This window comes from Malania oleifera, chromosome 9, assembly GCF_029873635.1.
Source record: "Malania oleifera isolate guangnan ecotype guangnan chromosome 9, ASM2987363v1, whole genome shotgun sequence".
Lineage (NCBI taxonomy): Eukaryota > Viridiplantae > Streptophyta > Magnoliopsida > Santalales > Ximeniaceae > Malania > Malania oleifera.
The window spans coordinates 8,694,944-8,719,974 of record NC_080425.1 but is presented as its reverse complement, the minus strand read 5'-3'; the positions used below and the strand labels follow the sequence as shown (position 1 = coordinate 8,719,974).

The 25,031-nt window shown below is 34.6% G+C and overlaps 1 protein-coding gene across 2 annotated transcripts in view; it reads right to left on the bottom strand.

Moving 5' to 3' along the window:
• Positions 1 to 7,199: 7,199 nt before the first annotated feature.
• LOC131163900 (AP-2 complex subunit mu) overlaps positions 7,200 to 25,031 on the bottom strand; it is a 32,271-nt gene continuing 14,439 nt past the window's right edge. The window contains exons 2-14 of one of the 2 annotated variants that reach the window (XR_009139170.1): positions 20,572 to 20,749; positions 16,467 to 16,557; positions 14,700 to 14,794; positions 14,402 to 14,491; positions 14,259 to 14,307; positions 14,046 to 14,184; positions 11,240 to 11,356; positions 10,805 to 10,895; positions 10,583 to 10,725; positions 9,083 to 9,197; positions 7,781 to 7,825; positions 7,507 to 7,688; positions 7,200 to 7,256 (exon numbers count right to left, since the gene is read on the bottom strand). Coding sequence is in view for 1 of the 2 variants with exons in the window: in XM_058120720.1 (XP_057976703.1) it covers positions 7,608 to 7,688; positions 7,781 to 7,825; positions 9,083 to 9,197; positions 10,583 to 10,725; positions 10,805 to 10,895; positions 11,240 to 11,356; positions 14,046 to 14,184; positions 14,259 to 14,307; positions 14,402 to 14,491; positions 14,700 to 14,794; positions 16,467 to 16,557; positions 20,572 to 20,749 (1,234 nt within the window). In the remaining variant the exon portion in view is untranslated. Of the gene's footprint in view, positions 7,689 to 7,780; positions 7,826 to 9,082; positions 9,198 to 10,582; positions 10,726 to 10,804; positions 10,896 to 11,239; positions 11,357 to 14,045; positions 14,185 to 14,258; positions 14,308 to 14,401; positions 14,492 to 14,699; positions 14,795 to 16,466; positions 16,558 to 20,571; positions 20,750 to 25,031 lie in introns of both variants that reach the window. The other variant, XM_058120720.1, reaches the window with a different exon arrangement.

Below are 25,031 nucleotides of genomic sequence, written 5' to 3'. Positions count from 1 at the left end.
TCATTTCTGTCATGTTCCTACTCAAAACCCCCACCCAATACTTAATGGAGAGCCACACATCAGTACTACTCTCTAATTTTCCTCCCATTCTAGCCACACATCTCCTTCTCCACAGCCTCCAAACTACTAAACAAGGAATCAAACCCATCAATGAGCCCAGTTAAGAGAACCTAGAAGCCCTATTAAACCACATTTGGACTCTTTCTTTCCATCTTTGTTGCCTAAGGAAAGGAACACCTACCTCCACCAAAACCTTCCTCCAACCTCAAAAGCAAGGTCTCCCTTATTTAACACATGCTCCAAATCTTCTGATTGCCTCATCTCACAACAATTACACGCCGAAACCAGAGAAACCCCCACCCTTCTCACCTTTTCATCAACACTTAGGCACTCAAAAGCAGCTTTCCACATACAAATAAAAATTTTCTTCGGTAACCATTTGTTCCAAACCCACTTAGCCCAATCAAATTTTGGAACTCTAACTCTGATAACATCCCATGCGGATTTTGTATTAAAGCAGCCATCCTTTTTCGGGAGCCATAACAGAATGTCCAAAGAATTTCTAAGATTTCCCACCTTTTCCATCACTTCATCCGCTTTACTAAACCCCAGAATCCTCTGCAAATTTTCCACATCCCACGCATTGTTGATAACAAAATCTTTTAATTTGATATGAGATTGTGCACCATTTGGACAATTTGCAAACAAAGGTCCCGAATCTAGAAACTTATCATACCACAATTTTACATCTCCTTCTCTAACCTTCCACTTAGATTTACTTAACAGATCAGGCATACCCTGCAAAACTTTCCTCCAAAAGGAAGAATCCGATCCATGCAATCTGCAAAGAGCAATATGTCCTCCTTTCACATATTTAGCTTTAAAAAATCTAGCCCATAAAGAATTCTACATTAATAAATGCCAACCAAACTTCATGAATAAAGACCGTTGCACTTCCGAAATGTCCCTTACTCCAATGCCCCCCTCCTCCACAGGAACATACAATTTCTTCCAAGCCCTCCATTTCATTTTTTCTTTTCCATCCTTAAATCCCCAAAAAAAAGAAACAAATATACTTTGAATCTTTTTAATCACCAGTTTCGGTACATTTAGAACAGCTAACAGATGCAATGACATACTTGAAAGCACATATCTCAACAAAACAAGACGACCTCCTTGAGACAACAGTCTACTTTTCCAGCCCTAAACTCTCTTACTGATTTTTTGGATTAAAGGGTCAAAATGACAGCCTTTCAATTTACCATCCACTATTGGCATACCCAAATACGTAAAAGGAAATTTACCCTCAATAAAACCAGTCTCTTGAAGAATTTCTCCTTTCCTCTAAACACCCAACTTGTTTGAGAAAAAAATAGCTGATTTATCTTTATTCACCCTTTGGTCAGTCCAGTTTTCATACTCCTTAATCACCTCCACTAACAGACTAACGGATTTTTTTCTAGCATTAGCAAAAATAACAACATCATCTGCGTACATTAAATGCGATATAATAGGTGCACCACACAGGTGTGCAAATGGTAAAATCCGCTTCTCAGACAACTTTTTTTGAATTAATTTAGAAAGAATTTCTTCCATGATGATGAAAATATACGGCAACAACGGATCCCCTTGCCTCAAACCTTTTTTTGACTTGAAGAAACCTCTATAAGTGCCATGCATCATGACAGAAAACCATGGAGTGGAAATACAATTCTGAATCAACTTACAAAACCAATTTGGAAAACCAAGAGCCTTAAAAATCTGATCTACCACCTGCCACTCCACTCGATCATACCCTTTGCTCATATCAAGCTTTAGCATTATATTACCTCCTCTCACCTGCCTATATAATAATTTTGTCATCTCTTAAGTAAGCGTTATATTTTCAAAAATACTTCTCCCTTTCACAAAAGCACCTTGTTCTAACTAAATTAAATCACTCATCGCCAACGAAAGCTTACCAACAAGGATATTGGAGAAAATTTTATAGATTACATTACAAAGGCTTATCGGTCAAAATTTATCAAAAGACTGAGGATCCTTTACCTTAGGAATAAGCACAATGTAAGAGGAACAAAAATGCCGAGGCAACATATCACCTCTAAAGAATTCTTTTACCGCATCCATCACATCATTTTTAATAATCTTCCAATAGTACCTTCCCCTCGTATAACCAAACTTCCGATCCCGATCATGGTATCACAAACCGATTCTACCCTTAATTGGGTGATAATCACGTGCTCTAACCACACTCCAAAAGGTTAGTGGCGATTCTAACATCCATTTTTCACGAAAATCAAAATCATTTTTCATTTCGCCCACCTTGGGGCACCCCCGCTCCCGGGGACGTCGCGACAGAATCTAAAAAAGAGGAAAAAAAAACTTCAAAATCAAGCTCCATAATTCCATAACAATCCTCCACCATCCAATCCATCACAATATACAAAATATACAAAACCGAAAAAAAAATACCTTCCTTCATACCCACACAAATCATGTAAGAAATCTTCAAGTACCATCATATATCATAAGTAAACAAAACCCAAAATTGACAAAAGGAGAACCTAATTGTGATTGCAGATATTTGTTCTCAAGCTTGGTGAGGATTATGGATGAAAAAATTTATCGGAGTATACGTACGAGATGGATCATTGGATAAAGAGAGACATGAATAACAATAGGATGCTTTGGGTTGCCGATGTTAGCGCTCTGACAACAAGGTTGCCTACACAAAAATGTTGTTTGAAAAGGCTTGGGAAGAATTCTCACAATGGCCAAACGAACGTTTTGTATTTTAGGGCATGGTGGAATTTAAAAATTAAATCGAACCAAAATTTTGTATGAATTACACTAAGAGGGTAATTTTGTAGAATTCTATCTTTGGTCACCTTGAGGACTGCCAACTTTAGCCTTTGTGCTTTTAGGAATAGTTTAATTTTGATGTTCTAATGAAATACGATGAGATGATTGTAATGCATTAGCGGGAACAAATTTGTATGAACGATAAAAACAATTGAACTTGTGCGAACTCGAGCATAAATGGGTAAATGATGAACATATTGTTAACAATAAGAAACCATGATGAAATTTGAGTATTTATGCATTGGTTTTGGGGGGGAGGAGGGAGCTTCTTGACCCTTATTTTTTAAGGTAGCTTGTTGTCAACATCGGGTTTTTAAACAACTTATTTTGGATGCCAGCATTTGGTGACTTATGAAAACCAAAGTAAGTAATATGAACCAAACCTTTGATTCCTTTACTTATACTTATATTTCTAATGAAGTTGTCACTTTATTTTAGTGTTTGAAAAGGGATAATAAAGAAAAAAGTTTTTCCAAATAAAAAATCTGATTTGGGAGTACAATTGTGAATAGAAAAGATAGACTTTTAAATCTTTCAAATTTGAGATTTAAAAGGTTCAACATCCTAAAACACCCATTTCAAGAGTGATTGTAACACTTACCCTATGTGAGTTTGTGTGTCTCTCACTTAAAAGTTCAAAAAAAAAAAAAAAAGGAAATGACTCAAGAATAGCAAAAAAATGTATTTGAGGGATAGAGAGCGGTCAACCGCTTCTTGCAAATTTTCTATTTCTGTTTGTTTTCTGATATTCAAACTTTCTACCCTCGATCCGAGTTGAAAAGACCTTCATGAAGTTCATTTAGAGGCTTATACCTTATAAGAGCTCCACTACTTGGATGTCTTATCAAATTCCTCAAATAAAACACACAAAAATAAAAAGAAAATAACAAGAAAAACACTTAGTTTTTTAGTTGTGGTTGAATCTACAAAAATAGATTGCCTACATGAAGAATCAAAGCCACTTGTTCTAAATCTTTTTAAAAACAAAAAAAAAAAAAAAAAACAAGTTTTAGAAAAGATTTTAGTCATCTTTTGAAAAAAAAAAATATTTGAAAAGACTTAAAGCTACCCTTTGAAATCTTGTTGAAAAATCATTTGTTTCTAATTAAAAAAAATATTTTTTCAATAAAAATTCAGTAGAACAAAGATTAAAGTCAAGTTAAATATTAAGAAAAAACTTTTTTTCCACTCCAAAGCCACTTCATGGTTGATTACTTGGAAAAACGGTATTTCCTAGTTTAAACTTGAAAGAGTATGAATTTTTTGTAGGAGAACCACAATCCTGTCTTGAAATCTATTTTTAAAATACTTGGAGAACATCCACGAGCCACATCATGGATGTATGACTCTAAGATTATTTGAAAAACCTGAAAATTTTGTGAAAACTTGCATGAAATCATTTTTGAAATGAGAAACTTGGTTTTTAATGAGTTTTTAGCAAATCATCATTCAAATTCAAGCAACTACATTCTACTGACTGTAAAGACTCAAAAACATTTGGAATACCGGAGAAAATCATTAAAAATGCAAAATTTGTACTCTCAGAATGTGGCGATCAACCATTTGCAGGGAGGCATTGACCACTTACAGGGAGTGATCAACCACTTAATAGCCCAATGGTTACATTTTCAAATCTAACAGAGGGTGGTTCTGACTACCTAAATGAGTAGATCAATCACCTACAAGCCAATTTTTTAAAACACATTTTTTTGGCTTTCAAACATTTTTTTTTTCACGAAATTAAAGTAGAAGCATCCTAAATATGCAATTATTGACATGATTAATGATGAAAACATGAAACATTTGGACATAAGCATTCATAAAACATCAATATGCCTCAACATACAAAAATTATAAAAAATGTAAAAATAAACCAAGAGAAGGGTTAGGCACTAACCTCGTTAAAGAAAATACTTTTATAAATCAAGTGGCGGACCCTCTCTATTAAACTCACTCTCCAAACAACCCAAGACAATGGATGAGAGATGAACTTGTCTCTTTCTTTCTTTCAATCAAATTCCCTACTTAACCCCACAAAATACTTAGAAATTCTTTTCTTTACCTCCACTTGGACATGCCCTTATTTCTTTCTCAAAAAGTCCTTTTATAAACCTCCAATGGAATGGAAGGAAAACACCCCTTTAAATTTAAATTTTGAAAATTCAAATTCAAAATTAGCTACCATTAACTACCAACCACCAACTATCAATGTCATTACTTGACATGTGGCCGTTTTAAGATACATTGCATGCCCAAATTTCCCGGCCAATCACAAGAAGACAACATGAAAATTCAAAATTTGCCGACGTCGGTCTACTGCCTAAATGAGTCTGTTAACCGCCTATTTGGGGCACCAAACAGCAATGGTGGGAAAAGGGCCGCCTCATGCCGTTTTCCTTTCTTTTTGTATTTTTGACCTAATTTTCATATATTCAACTTAGTCTTTGTTTTATTGGATAAAAAATGACTGCCAACACTTGTTATCAAAATGGGGAATATTGACAAACCTAAGGTTTTATTTTATAAATTTTCATAATAACAAATTTCTTGGACTAGTGGTTTTAATTTGAGTTGTGATCCCATAAATTTTTAAGTTATTAGAGTTAGAACATTAAGAGAACAAAATTTTCAAATGTTATCTTTTTGTGTAATTATTCTTCTAATTTGTAAGTTTGTTTGTTTCAACTCCATGCTTTTTTATCACCTTAAAGCACAAAGAAAAGTTATTTTAAACCTCAATTTTATTAAAAATGGGTTTAGGTTTAAAATGAATTTAAAATAAGGCAAAAATCAGCTGCCTCATACAAAGTGCAAAGGGATCTACTATCATGAAGATAAGTCTACCAACATATAATAGGTAGATTGTTATAATAGATAGAGTGTTCCGAAATATGTGTCAACAGATCTTGGCAGAAAGGTTAAAAAGTCGACTAGATCAATTGATAGGTTAGTTGACCTGTACAAATTGTCTTAATAATTAGAAAATAGTTAGATAGTTCGATTGACCTTTCGATAGGTCAAGCAATCAGAGTGCTTGGCACATTCTAGCAGGCAAAAAAAATACTCAATTGACCCTAAGGTCTCTATATGGGATCTCTAAGCCCAAAGAAACATTAGATATATATTTGCTAAGATATTGCCTAAGCTTTCTACCATGAGTTGTGTTTGTGAGCATGAATTTCAAGCATTGGATTTAGATTTCTATGGATTGAGCCAACACCTAATATAAAAAGCACCGAATTTCTTTCAAATCAACACAAATACAAATTCAAATCCCAAAGTCCATGTTGCCTAATAGTACCTTAACCTCTCTCAAATCTCTCAACTTGCATCTTACTTCAATGAGAGAAAATGTCAAAATTTCTCTTTCATATTTTGATATTCTCACTTGATAGTTTAGTCACAACTATATTTCAATTTTATGTCTTACCATTGCTCCGAATCTTAATTATTATGTTCAACCAATTAGTGTCTTTTCTTTTCCTCCCCTTGGTTTGCCTTCAGGATAACAAATAACGCATTTTTGTGAATAAATTCTTATTTTATTACTCTGTGACCTTAGTGTTAAGATCTTATTATGTAAATAATTATATTTCTAAATAATAGCTATTTCGTTCTCACAACAGACACACTGAGCCAGCCATAACCCTAATGTTGAGATTTTACTATGCATAACTATATTTCTAAATAATAATTACTACATTCACTTATTCCATTCTGCAAACAAAACAAGATAAATTTGTATCAGCTATTCACCCAAGACGTGAAGGACCAAGCTCAACAACTCAAATTCAACTAAACCTCACTATATGTCATTCCACAAACCAAATCCCAAGCCCAACGTAATATTGATTCATCCAATACTTGGAAGACCCAGCTCAACAAATCAAATTCAAGTAAACCTCGCTTTACTCCTTTCCCCAAGTCAAATCCAAGGCTTTATCATTCATCGAAGACTTAAAGGGCTCGGCAATTCAAAAACTGATCTCATAGCCTCAAAACTTGAACCAAAACAACTGCCCAGATTCAATCGCTTGTAATGCAGGCCTTAGTTGTTTTTACCTTTCAAAACAGTAAAAAATTCGTAATGCACAATTTGCTCAGTTTACATGCAAAACAGTACACAGAGCTTCACTTGGTTAGCAAAAAACAGGCAAGGAAACAAAGATTTCAAGGGCACTGAAGAAAGGAGTCCAGATTGAGGTTTTTTGCAGTTCTTGCACATTTTGAAGTCCCAGCAATGTCTACAAGTATATCACTCAGTGCCATTCTATGCTGCAGTGCCCAACTACAACTGCCTCATATCACTGTCCACATTCGATATGTTAAAAGCAAACTAAGGACAAATGGCAATCTTTCTCAGCGACAAATACGTCGAAACAACAAACGTAGCTCTGGCAAAATGCAAGAGAAAATTCATTGTTAGAAAAATAAAAAAATAAAAAATAAATGCACACACTATAACAAAGGACTAGCCTTTACAATACAAGATCAACCCACATTTCCACTCCAAATAATAATATTGACAGGACTTGCCCATGATAAATGGCAACTGTCTCAACAACACAAGAAATTCGGAACGTGCGCTGCATAGTTCCAAGTATAATGCAGGTCTACTTCACCGCATTGACAGGGAAAACTTACGCAGTAATTCCTCTCAACCCAGCTATAATAGCCCGCAAATGTTCCCACATCCACCCAACAAGGCCTCAAAGAAGTACAACAGCAGCAGCACCCTTGTGTTTCTAGCACCTAATCTCATATGAGCCAGCTTTGGTAATATAGCGGACCCACTCAACTGTATTGTATCCACTCTTCTCCCAGACCTGCAGGAATTTGTGAAGGTAAAAGATGCATATTTAACAGGTAAACTTTTGTAATGGTAGAATAAAGGAGATTGATTAGTCTGAACAAATACCTTCAGAAAACGGACGCGTAAACCAGATGCTGTGAACATAGGCACCTGCAAAAACAGAATCTCAACAGATATGTTTTTATCCTTCTTAAGAATGAATATACCACACATACAACATGTAGATATCTAATGATCATAATAACACTTAATATTATCTTTTCAAGAAAAAATATTTGATCATAATGATCTGACAAAATTTTACAATGTCTTTGATAGTCGCAATCTTTCTTTTCATCAAGCTTGGGTGCAGCTTTGCGAAAATAAATATATATATATATAGTATTATGCGCATAGCTGGCAGATTTTTTTTTTATTTTTTATACCACAGAGTTGCAAGGGGATAACTCGTTAAGTCATGGAGGATTAAGGAAGTTCAAAGGCTAATAAATGCTTCATCACAGCATTTATATGGACAACTTTGAAAAATAGAGAAAAAGTTCAGTTAAAATTGAACAAAAGAACAGTTGAAAAAATTATACCCGAGTTACAGAGATTTCATTCGTAATCTTTCTAACAGCAAATAACAAAAAGTTTGAATGCAGGATACACTAAGCAAAAGACAACAAACTGAACAAAGTATTTAACAGCAACTGGACCACGAACAAGACAGACAGATTGCCAACTAAAGATAAAAACAAAATTCTTGCTAAAAATGGGAGACATCAATGGAAGCATAAGCAATATTACTTTCTAGTTATAATTCAGTCAATCAAAACCCACATCCATACAGGGCATAAGTAATATTATTTTCTAGTTCTAGTTCAAACAACCAAAACCACATCCATATGAAATTTGCCTGGCCGGTCGCCCTATTTAGTGCATAAACATTAAACACAAGCAGAGTCATACAGACATTGCGCTGTATGGTTGACCTATACAATGCATGATCATTAAACAAAAAAGCTTAATACAAAGGAATTTGATTTCCTATCAACAAAATAAATAAGCAAGGACATTGTTTCATTCCCATTAAGTCATTTAAAATTCTCCTGCTGTTGTAACTATATAAGAAATGATAATTTTCATATATTCCAACTTAGCTATTAAAGAAATTAATTTTTTTATTAAGGACCCATTTAAAACCAGCCTCCATGAAAGCATGAACACAAAGTTTCATGGGACCTTATGGCAGCATTATAATATGCACATGATTGGAGAGGTAGGCAACTGAATTTTAGCACCCTCAAAAGTTGGTTGTCTTCTAACATTAACAATTCCAATAGTAATGCACTCCATGCGTTTCCATAAATTTGAAGAAAAAACAAAGTCAAATGAATTAATGACTGACAAAAATTGACTTGTCACCTGAAATTCCATTTGAATGGGTGGTCTAGTCCATGACTTCTTTTCTGCCATTGTGGAAATCAACTCAATATCTGCACTCATGGTTGGTTCAGTTTGCCCAGGAAATTTTCTTATCCTATAAAGTACAAATTATATTAGATAATTCAAATCCACCCGCACAAACTACAGAAGGAACAGAGGGGAACTGAACATAAAGTAAACGTCTAAAATAGCAAGTTAATAGATGCTTCCAAAAATAAAGCAAATTGCAGCCACATTTTGAAAAAATATAACATACCAACATATCATGTTGTCCAAACTAGCAACAGCCTCTAAGAGCAATTTACCAGGACTACCAGGGAAATGCTAGGGAGGTATTTTCAAAAGGGGAAGGTTTTAATAGATGATCTGGGAACTTAAATGTCTTGCATATTTCCCCTTTTACATGCAATTGCTGTCATACCTGTTAATTCCCAAAAATCAGTAGTTTTTTAAATTAATCCAACAGCATATTCTCAAGGAAAGGTGCACTAGCACCTTCTTAGGAATTCTTGAGGTAAGCGAATGCTTATATACCACCGCAAGGTAAGTCAATATTAATTGATATCATTTTAATTAAAACTGAGGACCATTTAATTTAATTTATAATATTCCATAGCTAATTGGTGCTGTTCACATACATCCACTTACAGATACAAATATACTAAAAAGACATCAGTGACTGGATATTTAACAAAAATTTACAAGTCAATCAATATGCCCCATTATGCATGGCAACACATTTAATACACATTGTTAACATTAATAATGACATTTTCAGGCTTATAGAAACAAAATATAATCAATGTGGAGAATTATATATATAAATATTTAACACGGCCATTTATTGAACAGGTAAAACCATGGAACTTTGGGCCCTATTTGGAACTTGGAAGACATCAAGGAAAGGAAACACAAAAGAAACCACTTTTTCAAGTTTGGTTATTAAAGAAAATGAGAAACAAAATAAAATGTACATTACAAATGAATGGACAAGTTTTTAATTTTGAGTTTTACATGTCCTTTTTTACATGCAATTACTATTGCATGGTTTGTACCTAAGAGAGCAAATCATACATACACTTAACTGTTTACTTATGAGAGAAAAGATTGATAATTTCACTTTTTGTTGTAATATAGTAATTTGAAGACTTCTGGTGTTAGTAAAATCATAAAAATTGACTTTTGTTTGGTCTCTATTTGAGTTATATTTTATCTGCTTTTTTGTCATAATTAATAATTTGAACACTTCAGGCCTCCGTAAAATCATTTAAAAATCATAAAATTCACACTTTTTTGTTGGACTCTCTGTGCTTTCTTGTGTGCATGCAAATGAAGAAGAAGAAGAAAATCCAACAAGACTCTTTTCCTGCACATTCAAATTCCAATAATAAGACAGAAGCCAACTACCTATTTCCAGGTTATCACATTCAAATTAAAACAGAAACATTGAAAAGCTAAAGTAAACTGCAAAATACTCACTTCCAGACTAAGCAATCTATAGCCGCATTATACTTCGCCCGACCCGATGTAACTTGGAAACTTGTTTTGGCAGTTTGTTTCGGCACTGGAATCTTGATCACTACACCAAGTGCAAACATTTTTGCACCAAAAACACTCTTTACCTGAACATTAAGATCAATTACATAAGCTTTAACCAATAATAAGTACTCCTCGCATCATCTCAAAATGCGAATCACACACCTTGACGTTTACTTCCATGCGTGTTCGTCCCAATTCTTTAATTGTTGGCAATACGCGGAATGGAAGATTTACACCCTCGGTGATACGATACCTATGGTTAACACAATTATATATAATAATGAAGGAAAATGTGTCAGGAAAAAAATCATATTCTGGGACCACAAAACAACCAAAGCACTCTTTGGACAACTATGAATACAGAATCCTCAGAAATGAAAACGCATGGTAGCACAACCCTATACAATGTTTGAAAATCAGGCTAAAAAAATAGAACATAAGAATGTATAACAATGTGTTTTGGCCTCTCATGTACGTATCCAAGCAACACTTTACCATTACCCAGAAATCAGAATCAATGTGTCATAACTTTTTGTAACCATATGATGCACCAGTAAGGAAAGCAAGGAGCAGATCATTGAAAGAGTTTAAGCTTACTTCATCAATTCAAATTCCCCATCGGGAGGCACAAAACTGACGGTCTTTTCTGAATTAAACCTTGTCAAATTTACACACTGATGAAACGTAACATCGTCGAGCTCAATAGTTTTACCACTGTAAAAGATAGCAATTCAAAGATATAAGTACATATAAAGCGCTTATCTTCCATTCTTAATATAATCATTTAGAAAATGTAATCTATCTTTCAAAAAACAAAATCATAACATTCAGTATACTGCAAAAACAAAAACAGGAAATCACACTTCATTTGCTGCAGCCCTTGCAGATAAATGCAAATCCAATATTGTCTCATTGTAGAATGCAAACACACATGCACGCACATGCAAGCAATCAATTACAAAAAAAATATCTTCTGAGTACTGAGAAATTTTCAAAACAAAATTACAACAGGCATTAAGCTAAGATGGTGAAATCTAGAGTGAGTTTGATGACAGAAGTTTTTGTTCTCCTTAATCAGTAGATCAAAAATGTGTTACTAGAGAAAGGGCACCAAGGAGTGCCAAACCGTGCATGAAAAAAAAAAACTAATTTTCAAGCCAAAAATCAACTAAATCTGACACAGAATGCATATACAAATTACTATTCCCAATATACCAAAAAATTAAACTCTTCAACCATCAATCCGTAAGCCTGATGAGGGGCAAATATTCTTCCCCAAATGCTGTCCAAGGTATTGTCCTTTACTAGTCAAATCTAATAAAGCAGAACTAATATTCACTGAATGGTAATTTGGGAACCAAAATATGAAAAAATATATAGAATTTAGGTCAAAAACCTCTGTTTGCCCTTTTCAACTGTTCCATTTGAAAATCACCAAAAAATAGGAACAGTATTAGGCTTGCACCCCATCCTGTATGCTGCTGCAGCACACTCATGGCATCAACGAAAGCCTTCGAACCTAAGGCCCCCAGGCTTGAATGGACTTTCCATCTTGAATCAAAAAGGGTCAAATGTGAGAATAAATTAATTTCCTGGGAGCTAGAAACTTGGATTTTTTCCCTAAAAACAAAGGATTAATCCTAGGCCTCTGTTTTCTTTGCTTGGAGAGCTAGGGCACCTCATTTCAGACAGAGTTTACCCTACAGAAAACCCTAAAACAAAGTGTTGAACTCATCTTCCCCTCAAGGTAATGGAAGAAGAAAAGAGAAAGCTCCATACAAAGTGCTGAAACCCATTTCCCCACTTGATGTAACTAACAATGGAAATTGGGTTATCATTGTACTTGACCATGGTCAAGTCTTTCAGATGAGGCAACATAGGCAACTCCCAGCTCCCAACACAGAGTTCTTATCATTTATAGAATAGCAGCTAAGTGAAAAAGGTTTAACATATGATGTAGCATATGATTTTAGAAGTCATTAACTCATTATATAACCCTTTTACAACTTCAGAAAAAATCAAATTGTAGTTCACTGTGGAAACAGAATTAGCATTCACAAGGTTATGTCCATTAACACAAGGAGAAAAAATCAAAACAAGCTGGGCCCGATGTCAGATTGTTAAGTTCCCTATGAATTATGTAAATCAAACAAGCTTTCATTTAATTTCATGATGTATAACAAGTAGGACAATGGATGGACCCTTGTTGGAGGCTGATCAAGGAGAATTGTATAAAGGAATTATTGGGTTTCAGTCCAATAGATTTAAGAGTAATTAATTAGGCATATGTTCATTTGAGAGTTTGTTTGTGATATATGTGATTATTAGGGGTTCATTGGCAATTTCATGTAGCTTTTGGGGCTTCAATAATTCTTGTAATTTAGGCTTTCTTATAAATAGGGTATGCAATTCATATAAGAGTTGATTTTTTATGAACTCAAATTGAGAAGTGAATGTGTGTTCTTTCCCCAACTGTATCTCCTTCCTCTCTTCTTCTCCCTTCTTCTTCTTCCCCTCCCCTTTCCTCTATTTATCTGGGCAGTACCTGGACTGCTGTTTCTGTTCTTTACCCTTCTCTCCTCTATCTAACCCAAACTCCACAAGAAAGGGCATGCATGTGCTTGAAGACATTCCCAATATGTCCACTGATTCTGATTTTCAACTAAGCTCTTCTCTTTCTTTGGTGCTACAGAAGGAAAAAAGTTTCTCACATCACATGTGCACTGGGTTTTGAAGAGTACAAGTTCATTGCTTCCTACTTTGATCCTCCAATATTTCAACTGGAGGAGATTCAATGTAGAACAAGAAGCAAGGCAATGAAGGGACACTCGTTGGAGGCTGATTAAGGAAAATTGTACAAAGGAATTTTATCAGATTCCAATATATTTAGGCTCATGTTTACTAGGAGCAATTATTTAGGAGTAATTAATTAGGCTTATGTTTACTAGGGGTTCTGTTTGTAATATATGTACATTTAGGGGTTTATTTGCAATTTCATGTATCTTTAGGGGATGTGTAATTCTTATAATTTAGACTTTCTTATAAATAGGGTATTAAAGCCATGTAAGAGTTGGTTTTTGATGAACTAGAATTGAGAAGAGAGTGTTTTCTTCGCCCAATTGCATCTCCTCCGCTCTTCTCCTTCTCTCCTCTTCTTCCCCTCCCCTCTCCTCTTTCCCTGGGCAGCACCTGCACTGCTGTTCTGTTCACTACCGTTCTCTCCTCTATATCTCCCAAATTCTCTATTGGCTGTGATTCCTTGATCCTGCTACCACATCAATATAGCAAAAAACTTTTTGACAGTCAAAGGCACAAAAGAAAAACTTAACAATTTGAAAGAAACAGCAATATTAAGCTAAAAAACAGGGAAGAATAAAGTATGCCTTCAGACTTCAGGCAGTACCTTTTTGTGGGACGAGATTTGACTTGTGACTCTTTTTCAAGCCCAATCTTATCATTTAAACCCAACTTCAAATCAGGCATTCCAGAGAGGAAGCACTTCATAAGAATCTTCCCAGTTACGTCACAGCGCAGAACACTACCTACAATCACCAATACATTCATTAGCACCCAAACAGAGAAAAATGTATAATCACTTTAAAGAACCATTACCCACCTTTGGAGGACATAAGAAGATTAACACTTTCCACAATATCCAAAAACACCTGTAACAAACGTGTAACAAAGGAATATTCAAATCCAGCAGAATAGCCTTTTCCCATAATGCATTCACACAGAAGAGAAGGAAACTCTTATCACCTCATTCTTTTTATAAACAAGACCTTCTCTCCGCCAGCCAACAGCGCCTGTAACTTGTAACGTGGCATTGGGTACTGGTTTATCTGCAGGCTATTTTATTTTTTACATGGCAGAAGTAATCACACAGTAAATATTCAATATCATATTCACAAGAAAGAACAAATAAAATCTTCAATTTTCATAAGCTCATCAACTCAAGTATTGCAAAGCAGAGTCCTAGCCTCTCAGGGAACTGCCACAAGCATCATATTTAAAAATTACAAGGTCGTTAGATAACTAACATCAGTATACTTCTAACCTTGGATGAGAAGGGTGAGCGTACTCCTTCCTGAGTAATGTAAAGCTTCAAAATTTCTGGAGAAAGATTTTGAGGGTAACCAAAGTCCATAATTTCTGCAATTTGAATGCATACAAATCTTTAACATTAAAATAGCAATTGAACCTAAAAAAGGTTTTAAAAATATACACGATAAAGGGGCTTAGTGGTGTGTGTGTGCGTGTGCGCTCATGTGCATGTGCAAAGTGTGAGCATGTTAGAGATTCCAACACAAACAAAAACAGAACAATTAAAAGAGAAGAAAAATATGCATGCAGTGGCACAATCCATAATGGGGTACCACCGTCTCAAAAATTTCTTTTTTGGTTTGCATAAACTCAAAATAAGAACCATACCAAAATTTCGACATTAATGGGATCTCATCCTCTTCATATCAACAGATAAGAACATGTACACATTTTAACAACTCAATACAACTAAAGCTAATACAATGCAACATAACGATTTTAATAGTTTTCATCATCCAAAGCAACCCTATTATTTCTTTACTTTCAATGATCAAATAAAGAAATATTCAAATTAATTGAACTTGAGCCAGCTTCACTTTGGGCTATAGCTTTTATTCTGGTCATATATGTACAAACAATTTTCAAAGGGGTTGGAGACAGCTCTTTTGTAATTTTACCTTTTCAGTTCGATGGCATCGTTTTCCCCTTTTTCTGTATTCTACTTTTCTTTCTTAATAAATTTATTTTCCTATCGAACTTCACCTTTATGACTGCTCATATCAGAGGCTCCCTTTATTGTCAAAAACATTGAGCAGCACTACCAAAATTATCATTACGCCTTCAGATGTGCTTAGCAAAGAGGAATCACATTTAATAGCCAACGCACAAAATTCATGTACCCTATTTCAACACCAAACAAAGAATCATAATTGAAGAAAAAGAAATACTAGTCTTCAAAAGAAACTTCTGTATAAACCTTCAACTATAATCTCAATAAGTTTATGTACAAAAATCTATAAGAAGAGTCACCTATGTCACAGATGATGAAAGCAAAAACGTTGTTTTTGGAAGCATCAAGGTAGTGCCTTTGGGGTGTGTGTGTTTTGTTGGGGGGTTGGGAGGGGTGGTGGAGGCTGCTTGTATGGATTTGGACAAATGTAATACACAATTGTATAGAGTTTTGTCAAATTTCACATAATTCCAAGTCCAATGCTTGAACTCCACGCTCCAAACATTGTGTAACATAAGCGAAGCAACTACAACAGCTGAAAAAGGAGTTCACGTAGATAGAGCAGGATAAGGGCTATTTTCCACTTCACATTAGATCTTGGAATTAAGTAGAGATGAAAAAGCAACTCATAATACCATGCAGAAGTCCAACCATAATGATTAATAAAACATGCAACAGCATACAATGGCATGCCACTATATCTATTGGAAAAGGAAAACAAAACACAACTGCAGATAAGCACAGACATAGAAGAGCAGAACCACCACAACCATTTGAGGAGTTGATGGAGATAGAGAAGAATTACATCTTCCACTTCACATTAAATCTTGTGAGTGCCTTAAGTACAGATGAAATGGTAACTCGAGGCACACTGCAGAAGTCCTAGCACAATGAATCACAATATCACAAGCAACAGCATACAACTGCATGCAACTATATTTATTGAAAAGGAAAACAAAATAAAACTGCAAATAACCACAGAGATGGAAAGAGTACTCCATTGGATCTTAAGAATTCTCTTGGAACAAATAATTCTTTACTAGTACATACCATCTAACAGCTCATAGATCAAAACAAAATTATTACGGATGGCATCTTCATCAAATGCCCCACCAAAATAAGACTTGAACAATGCAACAGCCTACAAAGCAAATAAAACAGATGTCAGCCAGCATACAAGACAAATTATTTGTCCCCTTCATTTTTTTTCTTTGTAGTGATAAGAATATATTTGAAGATAAATTACTGACTACTGGGGAACATAGACAAATATATAATTTGTCCCTTCATTTTTTTTTTCCTTGTAGTGATAAGAATATATTTGAAGATAAATTATTGACAACAGGGGGAACATAGATATACATATATACAGATTAAATCTGATGCAGGACCAATGTCCTTACAAAGACAGGTAACCCGAACAATTCACATTCATCCAATCTCAATAATATCCTTCACATTAGATATTGATCGTAGTATGGTACTAATATATTAGGGGCTCAAGTAAAAAACTCTAGCCACTAGTTTCCTAAATTTAAATGTGGCCTAAAATTAAAAAGATACCAGACCATATCTGAAAAAACTAAAAATAAAAATTTCAATAATCTAGAAATAAAAATTACAAGAATCTACAATAAAATTTTCAAATGTTTCTCACAATTCCTAAGCTTGGGCTGTTCAGCTGGACTTACATCCTACATCATTCTCCCTGAAGTCAACCTTGAATTTTAAATATTTAAATGATCGAGGACCAAGTAATCAAGTAGGCTTGTAGATTACAATTACAGTCTGCAGGCTTCAAAGCTATAACATGAATGCATGCAGGAAAAGTTGCTTATGGCACACTTAAATAATTTGTTGAGAATAATGAACACTGCATGCAGTCCTGCAGCTCCTGCTCATGTCTTCGATTTTAAAATTTAAATCCTACAAATGTGTCATCCATAGATGGATTACCATTGACAACTTCCTCTTCCTCAACACTCTTTCCCGAATTCAAATTGTTTTGGCTCAGATTCCAGCATTGACACATGATGCAATCAGCAGTCTTTATTTTATTTTCTGCTTATAATATCAAGTGTTGCTATTTATAAGTGCTAAGGGTATTTCTGCAATTCCAGAAATTTGGGGTTCATTTTGGTCAAATTAGCTTTGGGGGTTTTTTTTTGTAACATTCAGGGTGTAATTTTGTGATGGGATTTATCTTTAGTGAGGCTTCAGAAGATAAGTGGCTTTTAGAGGGGGTTATGAGCAAAATAGGAGTTGGCTTCTCTTAGTAGCTTCAGGGCTAGTATAAATTATAGTCTTCGGCCACTTTTCCAGGAAGTTTTTGGCATTTATCTTTGAGATGAGCTCAGGTTCAGACCAGCTAGGGTTTGAATATTTGGAGGCTTAGGTTTGAGGAGATGACCCTGCAGTGCCTACCAATCCCTCCATCCCTGCTAAAGGCATGTGAGGCTAGCAGAAAGCCACTGTTACAGTTCTGAAACAGTGCCAAAATAGGTACTAGTCTGAGGATTAACCTGCTGTTGTGCGAAAAAAACTGCCCTATTTTTTGTTGTACAAAGAAATAGCGGTAATCTGTTATTATTCAGAGGATTCAGTGGTTATTTGAATCAAGAAACGTTGCTAAAACACTATCCTGAAATCTCAGTCTTTATTTCTCAATCCCTTGTTCTATTTCTACACCTATTTGCATCAAGACATCCATCATTTTCTTGAGTTCTTCAAGTTCAATTGCAGATTCATTAAACCCTTCATATATGAGACTATGAGAGCTACTCGATGGGCTTTCTTTCTCCCTCCTTGGATTTGAAGTCTCCCGTTGCAGTAGATTTGAGAGCACCAACATTCCTTCATTTTGCTAAATTGTCCTGATTCTTTCTGTTGTATGCTTTCTTCTTGTTATTTATTATTTTGCCACAGAAGAGGCATCTTAACATAATCATGAATGCGTTGGTGAAAATCCTCTCTTCAAATGTAGGAACAGGAGATGCACTAATTGATGCACATATATCATGGGCTGGCTTCCTTTGGGAAGGGTACTGCCGCAAAGTAAGCTTCCATTGGTTTGACATATAGAATGAGATCTGTTTGGTAATATATAGATGCAAACTAAGGGATAACGTTTGGATTAGTAAAATTTTCCATTGTTTGGACTCCAAGCCTATCCATTAAGGCATGATCAGAAACATTACCACCCTTCCAAGTATAAAAGCACATCATTTTTATCATAAGTAGGTATGTCTAGTACTCACAGTATCGACCATGTAGTTCGGCAACAATGACAATCCAATACAGTCTGCCTTTAAAATATTGATAAAATTTAAAAGAACTAAGAAGGATATATTGAACAGGTCACCCATAGCCCATTGCCTGCCTCAGACAATCAGAATGAAGCACAGTACAATTTTCTAAAAGCATGTGGACGAGTAATGAAAAATCTGCATTAATGCATGACTAATGCAGCTGAATACAGCCTCGACATATAAAGTGCAATTCTACAACAGAAGCCAACTCATTTCTATAACAAGAACCAGAAGCCCTCCCAACTTTTGAATCAGAAGTCAGAACAGCAAAATCTAATGACATGGTAGAGACAACAATTGCAGCTTAGGAACATGGGCTTGCATTATCCAGTAACTTCCTCCCTAAAGAAATAAGATTGTCATATTTCTTAAACAAGGGAATCTTTCAACCAAAAGGGTTGACAAACCATAAAATTTTTCAACCAAAAGGCTTGACCAAGCTTTCAACCAAAAGGCTTGACCAAGCTTTCAACCAAAAGGCCTGACCAAGCCTTCAAGAGATCCATAGACCTCGTTTCTTCCTCTAAGGTGCTTTTTGGGGAAAAAGGCATCCTTCAAGTTTCAGAAAGTCCAAAGCTCTCCAGAATGACAAATCTCTACCTAATTATTTATTCATTTATTACATTTCAAAACTCATTTTTTAGTGCTCCAAAAACAATCCTATTGTACATGACAATTGAAAAATGATAAAAAAATTCTTTCATGAAGTTATTATTTTTGTTTTCAATTTTTAAAATTTGTATGAAATTTTTTATTTTAATTATATTCTAAATGCACATGATCTTTTTATTTTAATTTTAATTAAATTTTTTTATAAAAATGAATGATTTAACAGACAAGTGAATTTTCGATATTAAAATACTTAGCAATAAGTTGAAAAATAACAACAACAAAAAAAACATAAATTCTGGTTTTTAAATTTTTTAAATTTTCTAAAACAGCTGAAAACTGACAACAAAACCATAAATCTAGCAACATAAACAAAAGTATTGTCCTAATTCTTTTCACCAATGTCTTGCAATGAAAACAAGAACAAAAATAGTACCAAATAAGCCCTTAAATGCTGAGAAAGAATGAAGAAATTGAGAATGACCATAGAACAACATGAAAATACTATAGTTTCAAGCGGGCAAATCTGCAGAAGTGCTAAAAAAGAAAAACAGGTAACTAGAAAAATAGTTTTGCACTTGAAACACAATTGTAAACTGGATGACTGGTGTGCAATCACAACAGAGATTATCTAAAATTAACATATAGGCATGTATGGTGTCTTCGATGGAATGCTTCGGCATACCAACAAAGGCATAAATAATTCTTAAGCAAAAGCAGAAAATGTAGCCAGGATGGTACACCGGGTCAGTACGAAACTCCCACAAGGGCCGTGAATCAGCAATTTTGAAGTTTGTAATAATCATTTTCATGTTTATAACAACTAGTACAACAACTAAGCCTTAAATCCCACTAAGGTAAGCTACATGAAATCTCTTGAGCCATTGCAGGCAATCTTGGGCAATATCGTCTAATAAATTGAGTGCCATCAAATCCAATATTTTTCATTTTGGTACATCTTTTTTTCTTTTCTTAATCCTTGCTCATGATAGTTGAATAATCTAATAAATTAGTCCGCATCTACAAAAATATTTAAGAAAATCTAATATAGCAGTACAAAGACTTTTGACCAACAATTTGGAAAGTTTCACTTTGCAATGATGAATATATGAAAATGAAAGAATTAAAGATATACCAAGAAGCATTTATATATTTAAAAATTAAAAAAAATAAGAGAGAGAGAGAGAGAGAGAGAGAGAGAGGAAGAAGAAGGAAGGAAGGAAGAAATAATTCAGTACCTCAACAACAAACTTGAATGCGCAAGCTACATTAGCATTGCTGCTGACAACAATCACAATGTAAACATTGCTTATTCTCATGTAAAAGAAAGAGCAACCCCCAATCTGCCGCACAGGACATGTACCCAGTTCTTTTGTTTGCATTATATGCATTCTGAAGGCATCCACCATATTTCCCCTGAAGAAGTCGTAGATACGATATAAGCAAAAGCTACACAAGATCAAACCAGAAAATGCATATAATGCAGGATAAGAACTTGTCTGCCACTTTAACACTTCTGCTACTTAAGACAAGTTGATTGTAATCAACATTGTTTTAGAACCTGGACCCATGACCAACCCAGAAAAAGCCATCGGATTGGTAGAACCAGTTGGATCGGTGAGTCAAACCGGTGGTCAAACCAGTGACATCAAGGTAACATTCTACAAAGGTGGTTTAATGACGATGATGATTATAGTAATAGTTCTTCTTAGGAGCCAAATAAGTATGAAATACTAGAGATAAAGGATTTGATTCAACTAAAATCTACTTCAGGGTAAACAAGTTCATGTTTTGATTAATTCATAAATATTAAATAAGATTAACATAGGGAATTCAATAAAACTACAGAAGAATTGATTTAAGGCATAGTTATTTAGAATTTGATTAAATCTATATATAATTATACGTAAGTATGCTTGTGTGTATGCATACATGTCTATATAGATGTGGAATAAGCTGCTTATAAATATTGCTTGCTCAATTAAAGAACGTAGATGTCAAAATGGTTGTATTCATAAGACTTCTCTTTAACCTCGATGAGGTCTTGTGTTTTATCCTCATTGACAACAGAACTATAATGCCTTTTTATGAAAGCCTGGGTCACCAGCCAGCTCATCTGATCTGCCTGTTAGGCCGACTCTCCTGAGCCAGTTGAGCCCTCTTCATCCCATTTCCAATTTCATGACATCACCTGGGCCTGTAAGTGACCGGTTCAGGCCTGACCCAGTTGAACTGGCAGGGCCAATCTATTCCAAGTCTTAAAACATGGTAATCAAACAGATCCTTCCACAGCACAATTGCAGCAACAACAACAACAAAACCAAGCCTTAGTCCCACTAGGTGAGGTTGGCTATATGAATGCTTTTCCGCCATTTGCAGGAGAGGAACAAAAAAAAAACCTAAATTGAAAATAAACCACCACATAATATTTGTAACCCATTTGAATTTCGATGGGCAATTAGAGGTCTTCCAGGCTCTAGCTTCCCTTTATGTTTATTTTTGTTTTTCTTCGTAAGAATGTATGCTATTCTGTCCATGCTTTTCTTTTTTTTTTTTAACTTTCTTTTAATTACGAAGTTGCAGTTCTGATATCTCCATTTTGCGACAAACTGTCAATTTACCTCAAATTTGTGAATTTTATTTAATCATTACATTATTAACTTTATACAGCATTGGATTAAGCATTACTTTTATCTATAAAAATATATTGTTAAAGCAGTGATATGGGTTTAGCCCCCCCCCCCCCCAAAAAAAAAAGATCCTAATCCCCAAACAAAACATGTGGAAGTTTTTAATTGTTTGAAAAGAAAAAGTAAGACCCTCCACGAGCTCCAAGATCCTAGTTTCTGTTATTCTAAATAAGTCATTCTTAATCAATTACCCGACTCATTAACACTTCCACACAATGCATAGGCTCACCTTAAGTGTCATAAAGGAGTTAAAGCAGTCAATATCTTAAATTCAGACTCAAACATTTTGAGCAGTCATGGGCTTGGTAAATTAAAAAACTTGACAATAATTATAGCCCTATGCATCATTTAACAGGTTAATATAAGGTCATTAAGGAATAAAGATATGTATGATAGAGTAGTGAAGCATTAGGATTATAGAAGGGGAATCTAGAGATTTTCCAATCACAATAGGTGCACATCAAGGTTCTGCTTTGAGTCCTTATCTTTTTACTTTAGTGATTGACGAACTTACTAGGAATATCCAAAATGAGATCCCTTGGTATATGTTGTTTGCAGATGATATTGAGTTGATTGATGATAGTAGGAGCAGAGTGGAATCTAAGTGGAATCTAAGCTATAACTTTGGAGAGTCACATTAAAGTCCAAAGGGTTTAGGATAAGTAGGAATAAGACATATAATTTCAGTAGCAGGGGAGGAAAGATTAAACTTGATAATCAAGAGATTAATAGCACTAATAGATTTAGATATCATGGATATATTATACAAGCAGAAGCGGAAATTGAAGATGTAGTACCTAGAATTAAAACAGGTTGGGTAAAATGGAGGAGTGCGCCAATTGTGTTGTGTGATCATAGAATATCCTTACAATTAAAAGGAAAGTTCTTCAATACAGCTATAAGGTCGACTATGCTTTATGGTTCAAAACGTTGGGTAACTAAGAAACAACATGCACAAAAAGTAAAAGTTTCTAAAATGTGAATGTTAAGGCGTATGAGTGGTATAACATTAAAAGATAAAGTAAGAAACAAGCATATGCGCAATAATTTAGGCATAGAACCAGTTGAAGACAAGATAAGCGAGGGGTGGCTTAGATGGTTTGGGCATTTGAAATGCAAAACTAGTACAGCACCTATGAGGAGGAGTGAGTTAGTTATTGTTTCTGATTTGAAAGGAGGGGGGTAGGCCTAAAATAACTTGGAATGAGATATTGAGGGAGGATTTAATAGCCTTTAATCTAATAGAGGAAAATGCTCTCGATTAGGTGAATTGGCGGAAAAGAATTCAGATAGCCGACCCCATTTAGTGGGACTTAAGGCTTGTTGTTGTTGTACCTTCAAGAAACTAAGTGCGTAGGAGAGAAAGCTATAGAAATTAAAAAATATGGATTTAACTTTGGTACAATGTGAAAGAAAAACATAATAATGGAGTATGAATGATTTGTAGTCAACAACCTAAAAGACAATGATGTAGATGTTAAAAGAGTAAGAGATAGAATCATTAAATCAAAATGCTCTTAGAACGAGATAACAAATGTCATTAGTGCATACAGCCTTAGTGGAAAACCTTAAAAGACAATTTTGGGAAGATATACAAGGGATATCAAGGATGAAAAGAATATTCATAGGAGTAGATTTGAATGATCACATTGGAAGGACAACAAAGGTTATAAGGAGATACACGGAGGACATGAACATTAGTGCATATGCTCCATAAATAGGCTTAGTGGAAAACCTTAAAAGGCAATTTTGGGAAGATATGAATACAAGGGATAAGGAGGGAGTTTCTAACTTTGATAACGATGTGTTGGTGAACAAGTTATGTAAGTAGGGATGGGATTTTGCCTACATCTGTGGTGGGGATTCCTAAGGACTTAGAAGCTAAAAATCTTTTGAATAAAATGGATTTAAATTTGACCGACATTGGAGGAAATGAAGTGTGCATGGATGGTGGTAAAAGTCGAAAGAGGAAGGGACAAAGGGCATTAGCGAATTTGAAGATCTCGGTAAACTATGATGGAAGAAGAGTTTGAAAAGGGGGTTGCTTGGCTCATATTGTTTAATTTCATTTTTCATTTTTATTTTTTATTTTTTTCTTTTTTTTTTCTTTATTTGATGGAGTTTTTGTTCTCGTTGTAACTTCTCTTCTTTTCATCTAATACATCTTCTTTTGTTATCAAAAAAAAAATAAGCATACAAGGGATATCAAAGACTGAGAAAATATCCATAGGAGCATATTTGAATCGTCACATTAGAGAAGTAAACAAAGGTAATAACAGGGAACACGGAGAACATCAATATGGAGATAAAAATGAGGCCAGTAGGTGATAATATGATCTTAGACTTCGCTATGTCATGATCTTATAACAATGAATACTTGTTTTAAGAACAAAGAATGACACAATAACTTTCAAGAGTGGATAAAATAATGTTATATAAATTTTTTAGAATGTAAGGATTGTAAATTTATTCTAGGAAAAAGTTTAACTACACAACATTAGAGCTTTTTGTGCTAGATGCATGCATTAAAAAATGGATGAGAAAGCGTACCATAGAACAATGTAAGAGAACTAGGTGATGAAACTGAAGGGAGAACATAAAATATAGTTTAACAACAAAATGATAAAAGGAGACAGTGACTCAACAATATGAGATATAGACACAAACATTCTTTGGAGTAAGATGGCCAGTTCTACTAAAAAGAGAGCAAAAGAGGTTTTAGGTGAATCTAAAGGAAGATTCATGACTAGCAGAGAGAGAGCTAGTGGTCGGATCAAGTAATTCAAAAAAGGTGTTAGGACAAAAAGGTGTTTTGAGACCTCACATAAATGAAGAAACATGAAAATCTTTGAAAAGTACAAAGAAGAAAGAGAATATGTAAAAAAAAAAAAGTTGTTATTGAAGTTAAACATAGAGCATATAATAATTTATATACTAGAGTAGATACAAAAGAAGGGGGGAAAGGCATATATAAACTTGCTAGAGCTAGAGAAAGAAAAGAGTAAATC